The sequence below is a fragment of the Myotis myotis genome, unplaced genomic scaffold (assembly GCF_014108235.1).
Source record: "Myotis myotis isolate mMyoMyo1 unplaced genomic scaffold, mMyoMyo1.p scaffold_m19_p_15, whole genome shotgun sequence".
Taxonomy (NCBI): Eukaryota; Metazoa; Chordata; class Mammalia; order Chiroptera; family Vespertilionidae; genus Myotis; species Myotis myotis.
Window position 1 is genome coordinate 6403419 of NW_023416319.1, and position 7143 is coordinate 6410561.

General features: G+C 60.4%; 1 protein-coding gene across 2 annotated transcripts; it reads left to right on the forward strand.

Moving 5' to 3' along the window:
- Positions 1-1379: 1379 nt before the first annotated feature.
- On the forward strand, positions 1380-6732 carry VAX1 (ventral anterior homeobox 1). 2 transcript variants are annotated; one of them, XM_036337349.1, is made up of 4 exons: positions 1380-1620; positions 2688-2878; positions 3326-3330; positions 6699-6732. In XM_036337349.1, the coding sequence occupies exons 1-4, from the start codon at positions 1380-1382 to the stop codon at positions 6730-6732; spliced, it is 471 nt and encodes a 156-aa protein (XP_036193242.1). The 2 variants fall into 2 exon arrangements, with proteins under 2 accessions (XP_036193242.1, XP_036193241.1); XM_036337348.1 differs by lacking the exon at positions 3326-3330 and having other exon boundaries at positions 2688-2875; positions 4656-6723.
- Positions 6733-7143: the final 411 nt, after the last annotated feature.

A 7143-nucleotide genomic window follows, 5' to 3' on the forward strand; every position in this document is an offset into this window, starting at 1 on the left:
GATAATTGCCATCTTTCACTCCTTTTGCTCTGCATTTCCCATAAAGGAATGAATGGGGAGAGCGGAGTGGAGAGGGCTTCTGCCCCGGCGAGGTGACGAGAAGGGCCGGAGCATGCTCCTTGCACAAGGCCATGCGCTTGAATTGAATCATTGTAGCCTAATCAATGCTCTTATTGGATTACTGGCTGTTGCTTTTCTCAAAGATATTGTAGCAGAGACAATGAAATAGCTAGGGGAAAACTTTTTTTTTTTTAAAGCAGATCTCACAGTTGAGATTTTCTAGGCTCTCTCCCTCTCCCCCTCTCTCTCCTGCTGGACTCTGAGTACAAAGCTGCCCTTTGAATGGGCTGCTCAGGGCTGCTGGAGGTGCAGGCTTGAAAAAATCCAACGGGGACTAAATGCGAGCGGTGGCCGTTTAAGATGGCTGTCAGCATCGAGGTGTGTTAAGGAGTTGTTTGGGATGAAAGCTTGACTTTTTAGAGCGTGCGGGATATACTTTTTGGGGAAAACTTTTCCTCCTCCCCCCCTTCTTCTTCTCTTTTCCCCTCTCTACAGGCAACTGTGCTGCAGGGTGTGCAAGAGGGGTGTGTGTGTGTGTGTGTGTGTGTGTGTGTGTGTGTGTTTTCTCTCCCCCCTCCACCCTCATTCAGCTCTATCTGTCGAGTGTGGAGAAAAACCCTCTAGTAGCCAGTATGTGAGCAGGAGGGTCAAAGGCAAAGGGAAAGTTAATAACGCCGGCTAATGGTGCTAACCATTCAGCATGCATCTTGCCAAAAGTTTTTCTGGAAGTGTGAGTCTTTGATTGTGTGTTTCCTGAAAGCAAGACCAATCATTTCCGTTTATTCACTGGCTAAACCCCTACTTGATTGGGGACAAGGACAGAAACCATCCATTACGATCTGATATATTATCCAAACAATTTAGTGTATTCATGAGGTAACCGAAACGTGGGGGCTGCGAAATTACCCGTAATCAATTGCCACAGCGAGCGTGCGTCCCCCCGGGCGCCGGACCACTACAGCTCGCCCTCAGTGGCAGGCGGGAGCCTCAGCGTGTCGGAGTTGCGCCGCTCGCTACCTGATCTCCAGGCGGGGGACACTGGACGCGCTCAGAGGACGCGGGTGACGAGGCGGCCTCGCCGCGGCTCCTGCTCCGCCGGGATCTCAGACCGACCCCGCCGCCTCTCCGCGAGCGCGCCGCCACCGACCCGCCCGCAGCCGCCGCAGCCACCCCGCCGGGACATTCATTCCTGCCTTTTGCCGCTCTCCGGGCCGGGCGCAGGGCTGTATTGTGGGGGTTTTGTCCCCCCCACTCTGCCTCTTCTTTTTCTTTCTTTCTTTCTTTTTTTTTTGTTTTGTTTTGTTGCTTTTGCCTCTCCTATGTTCGGGAAACCAGACAAAATGGACGTTCGGTGCCACTCGGACGCAGAGGCTGCCCGGGTCTCCAAGAACGCGCACAAGGAGAGCCGGGAGGGCAAGGGCGCGGAGGGGAACCTCCCCGCCGCCTTCCTCAAGGAGCCGCAGAGCGCCTTCTCGGCGTCGGGCGCGGCGGAAGATTGCAGCAAAAGTAAATCCAATTCCTCAGCGGACCCGGACTATTGCCGCCGGATCCTGGTGCGAGGTAGGGATGGGCAGGGCTGCGGGGCGCGTTCTTTGGGGGCGACTCCGGTGCCCTAGCTGCGCGCCGAGACCCACCCCGGCGGGCGGAGACGGGCTGCGGACTTCGGGGAAAGTTGCTGGCCTTCCTCTCCCGGGGTCCGGCTGGCCCGATGGGCACTCGCCCCTGGGGCGCGCACTCTCCGGGGACCGCTATCCTCCGAGGCCCGAGAGCCCAGCGCTGGGCTGCGGGGGAAGCTTAGGGTCTGCACGGGCGGGCCCAGGCTCCAGGCTGCGGCCTCCGACCCGGGAAAGGAGCAGGAAACTCTGGAGGACTTGTGTGCGCCCTGTGGCCCGGAGGACCTGCCGGGAGCCCGGACTCCCGCGCCCTGGCGAGATGAGCGCACCCCAGGGGAGCGCGGGCGCGGAAGAAGGACCACCGACCGCCGGCTACGGCCCAGCCAGTTGGCGCGCTGGGCCCAGGGCCCCGGCGCCGCGATCGGGGCTGGCCCACGCCGCCTGGAACAGCGGCCGGGCTGCATGGCCGGGCCGCGGAGGCCACCTCGGCGCTCAGCGTGGCCCGGCTCTGCCGCGCGGTGTGCGCTCAGCTGGGGCGGCCACGGCGGTGAGGCCAGCCCGGCCCGGCGCCGCCCCCGCCAGCACCGCGCCAGGCCCCGCCGGCCGGACTCGGTCCCACCTCCTTCCGCCTCCCGGGCTCCGGAGGGAAAGAGACCCAGGGGTGGGGGTGGGGACCGCCGGGGCGATCCGGTGGACACGCTCCAGAGCTGGGGCCTGGCCGACCCGGGCTGGATAGTGTGGGGGCCCTTAGGCTACCAGGGACCCAGACCGCGAAGTCAAGGCCCCCAAGCCGGGAGGACCCAGCGCGGGTTTGGAATTGCATCCCTCTCCTCTGTGTCCGGAGGGTGGTACAAAAGGCAAAGCCTGCTTCTCCCTCCCGCGAGCGTGTGGCGGTTGCCCTGGCTCCCCAATACACAGTCTTTGCTCCCCCCAACCCCTCCACCTCTGAACTTCAGGCCAGAGAGGCGGAGGGCGAGCAGAGGGCTCTGGCGGCTGATACTTTCCCTTCCCCAGATGCCAAGGGATCCATCCGAGAGATCATCCTGCCCAAGGGCCTGGACCTGGACCGGCCCAAGAGGACGCGCACGTCCTTCACGGCGGAGCAGCTCTACCGGCTGGAGATGGAGTTCCAGCGCTGCCAGTACGTGGTGGGCCGCGAGAGGACCGAGCTCGCCCGGCAGCTCAACCTCTCCGAGACCCAGGTAGTACCAGGGCCTGGCCACTCCAGTTCTGCACCGGCCTCCTTCCCCACCGCCCCCAGCCAGCGCTTCCGCACCATCTCCGAGGGCTCTGGACAGAGCCTCTGGGGGAGGTGGAGGAGATAGAGAGGGTGGGCAAGAAAGGTCTGAGGCTTCCTTCCCTTCCATAAGCTACCCCCCCCCCATACCCTCAAGTATTCCAGGGCCCATGCTCTGCTCACTTGGCCTAGCTCAGGAGACCCCAATATGTCCTTCCGGAATTCTTTCTGGACACCAGTCTTGAGAATCCCTTGCTTGTCTCTGCTCTAAAGGAACGGATGTTCACCCTGCTTTGGCTGCCTCATTTTGGCCAGATTTCCAGGCACCACCCCCCTTTGGGGATGGGAGCCTTACACAACACTCGGCCCATCCCGCAATGGGCCAAAAGCTTAGGGCCAAAGCCCCCTGCTTCAGCACAGGTGACAGCTAGGATTAGAAAAGTGCACATTCCTGATACCTGCCTATGCAGACCGGGCTGGCCTGACCGCAAGGCTTCCCCTGGCCCGCAGCTACCCAACCCCATTCTCAGCCTTAAGCACTCACTCAGACATCCAGGAGGCCCCTGTCTTCTGTGCCAAGGAGGCGTGGGATGGGAGACAGATCTAGGGGCCTGGGAGCCAGCACTGCCAACCGTGCGGTAGGTCGTTCGCTTTCATGAAATCCATATGATGCCACGATGGAGCTGGCTATTTGGACTCAGCCCAGAGGTCTTTGGGGCCTGGCCAGGGCATGGCACCAGCTTGGCTTAGGTCAGGCCGACATTGTTTTCTGAGGCTCAGTCCCTTGCCCTATGCCCAGCCCTGAAGCAGGTGGGGAACCTTCTAGGTCCGAAATCTGGACAGAAAGCTGAGAACCAAGGACGGACACGTCAGATGCTCTTTCTGAGCCTGAATTGGCATGGTCGCTTTTCCCTAGTGTCGCTGCTACCACCCCTCTTAGTACAGTTTATAAAATCTAGACAGGATCACCTTGCCCTGTAGCTGCCAAACTCCATTGTGGGCCACCAGCTAGGGGGGACCAAGGGAGAAGAGACAGTGAGAGGGGAGGGTGGTGGAGAGAATATAGTCCAACACAGCCTCCCGACTTTCTCCCGTGGTACCAAAGTTCGGGATGGAGAGCGTAAGAGTGGAAAATTGAGGATCACTCAGCCCCTCCAATCCAGCTCCTGGGGAGAGGAGGTGGGGAAAAAAAACTTGGACAAACTATTCTTTCTACAGCCACATTCCCTGCTTGCTGCTAGTTGGTGGTCAAGTCCCACCCTAATAAGAAACAGCTGCTTATAGCTAAATTCGAGCCCGTTTGGCCAGGGGCCTGGGTCCAGGGTCCAGATAGGCAGGGCGACGCTTCCCCACCGACCCCCACTCCCCCTTCCCGCACAGCATCTTCAGGCGGCACAGGTCAGCGATCACTCAGTGGAATCCCTTCTGGTCTTCTTTTGAGTGAAGGTTGTGGACATTTTTATTACTTTATTGGGAATCTTGGCCAGCCTGGGCCTGCTTCCATGACCCGGAAGTGCATCCTAGCAGAGCTGTGTCCCCCACCTGGGGGTCCTGGCTCCCCCTGGCAGCTCCTAGCGGGACCTCTCCCGCCACGGGTGGGACTAGGACTGGGGTTAAGGCTGGGGTTGTGGGAAGGCCCCCTCCCAACCCTCCCTGCCCCCAACCCTCGCACCCTGGAGCCTGCTTCTCCTGACGCCCGTCTTCCCTGCTCCTCTTCCCCCCTGCTCCCCGCGCCTGGCGCGCAGGTGAAGGTCTGGTTCCAGAACCGGCGCACGAAGCAGAAGAAGGACCAGGGCAAGGACTCGGAGCTGCGATCGGTGGTGTCGGAGACGGCGGCCACGTGCAGCGTGCTGCGGCTGCTGGAGCAGGGCCGCCTGCTGTCGCCGCCCGGCCTCCCCGCGCTGCTGCCGCCCTGCGCCACGGGCGCGCTCGGCTCGGCGCTGCGCGGGCCCAGCCTGCCTGCCCTGGGCGCGGGCGCGGGCGCCGCCGCGGGCTCGGCTGCCGCCGCCGCCGCCACCGCCCCCGGCCCCGCCAGCGCCGCGTCCCCGCACCCGCCGGCCGTGGGCGCGGCTCCGGGGCCTGGGCCCGCGGGGCCGGGGGGACTGCACGCGGGCGCGCCGGCCGCCGGCCACGGCCTCTTCAGCCTGCCCGTGCCCTCGCTGCTCGGCTCCGTCGCCGGCCGCCTGTCCTCCGCCCCGTTGACAATGGCTGGGTCGCTGGCCGGGAATTTGCAAGAACTGTCCGCGCGGTACCTGAGCTCCTCGGCCTTCGAGCCTTACTCGCGGACCAGCAATAAAGAAGGGGCCGAGAAGAAAGCGCTGGACTGATCGGAAGAGTTCCCCTGTATTTATATTTATAGTCTCTATCGTGGTGATATTTATGGACTCGCGCGAGTTAGGCGCCGGGGATCCCGGCTCCCAGGAGGCCCCTGACAGCTCTGCTTCCCAACCAGGCTCTGCTACCAATTTTATCTCATTTGGGCTGTTTTTTTTCCTACATCCCTCTCCCCCCAAACTTCCTCTGAATCCAGGAGAATCCAAAGAATTAGGGGAAAGGCCCGAGTTAGACAACCCGATGCGCCAACCGGTGCTGGGCCCCGGAGGGGAAAGGCCGGTTCTGAGGCCGGAGCACAGCGCACCTGCTCCGGGTCCGGCCGCTGCCGCCCTTGATGGTTAAAGTCTTGTGAATATTCGCAAGAGAAAAGCTGCACGCAGAGCCCAGGGGCTGGAAAAACTGGCAGGTCCCCTTAGACCAAAAAGGAGTCCATTCCTCTCTCTCGCCAGAGAAGCCAGGGCTGTGGGGAGCCCCTGGTCCCCGCTTTGCGGACCTCTCCGGAGAGCCGGGCGCACGCGGCTCCGGGCTGGACAGATCCTGCTGAGGTTTCTCGCGTTAAAGAAACTCCGATCGCAGCCACCTCCTGGGCTCCCGGACCCCGGGGCAACACATTTGACCTAATCAGCAATAATCAGTGATCACCACCGCATCCAACCAGAGGAAGCGGAACCGGCTTTAAAATGCTCATCACGGAGTTTGGAAGGTCCAAGGAAACTCGGCGCGGAGAATGCGCCACCGGGCAGTGCAAATGAAAGTTCTGGGGGCTAACCTTGTACACCGCAACTGAAAAGGGAGAAGCAAACCGAAAAGCCCGTGCAGCCAGCGAATGGAAGAAAATTCAGCACCACCTTCTAGAGGCGGCTGGGCGGTGGCCTACAGCCGCGCGCCGCTCAGGGAGAGAGAGCGAGAGCGCGGCGCGGCTCCGTGGCGCTCCTCCGCACCGCCTCCCCACGCGTGGCTGTGGGCAGCATTGCTGGGTTTGCAAACAAGTCAGTGCCCAGTGCCTCTCGTGTCCGCCCCACTCCTGGATTCACAAAACTCTTCCGACACGGGGGAAACGCCTTGATGGATTTCAGAGCAGAATTTTTTTGGAGGGAGAGGCGGGAGAGGCGGGCCGCAGCCTGGGACAGCAGCGCGGCCCAGTCTCCTCCGTCCGTGGCCCACGCGTCCAGATGGGCATCCTGTGTGGCTGGAAAGGATTCCTCCCTTAACCCCCCAGGGTTTCCCTGGTCCCAAGTCAGAGACCTGGACCTTACCGGTGCCGCAGCAACAGGACAGTCCCCACAGCCACGGCTACCCGCATTTTAACCAAAACCACAGACCCCAGTGTCGAGAATGTATTCCTCCACCGGAAGCCAGCCTAGAGCATTTTAAAAATAGTAATTTTATTGTAAATTATTTACGTCGGAAGCTTTGTTCCCTGTTTTTTTTTTTTTTAGGCAAATTATTTTTAGTGAAGAAAATAATGAGCGATTCCAACGCGGGTAGGTGTCCCGGAATCCTGGCTACTAACTTTGTTCTGAATGTTTTGGATCTTTGGATGTTTTGTATTTATGTGGTGAGAGTGAAATATATATATCTATGATGATAAACGAGGTGTGTTTTTGTCTTGTATTTGAAGGAGAAAACAAAAACAGCAAAAAAAAAAAAAAAAAAGAAGGCAGACCCAGCAGCTGAGTCTCAGCGTGGGGACTGGCGGGTAGAGGGTGGCAGCTCGGGCAGTGGGAGGGCACTGGTCCCTGCGCTCCAGGGAATGGGGTTTGGGGGGTTTCTCCAGGGATGAGGTTTGGAGGGGGTTTCTCCAGGAATGAGGTTGGGGGAGGGGTTTCCATCAGGAGAGACAGTCTCGAGGGTCCTTCCACTTGTTTGAGTGTCTCCTCTCTAGACTCTGTCCCAATG

What these genes read in the sequence shown, in the direction of transcription:
- VAX1 (XM_036337348.1), top strand. Translation starts at nt 1,380, where the DNA reads ATGTTCGGGAAACCAGACAAAATGGACGTTCGGTGCCACTCGGACGCA. An exon ending in CCGCCGGATCCTGGTGCGAG is followed by an intron (nt 1,621 to 2,687) that starts GTAGGGATGGGC and finishes TCCCTTCCCCAG; the next exon opens with ATGCCAAGGGATCCATCCGA. An exon ending in TCAACCTCTCCGAGACCCAG is followed by an intron (nt 2,876 to 4,655) that starts GTAGTACCAGGG and finishes CCTGGCGCGCAG; the next exon opens with GTGAAGGTCTGGTTCCAGAA.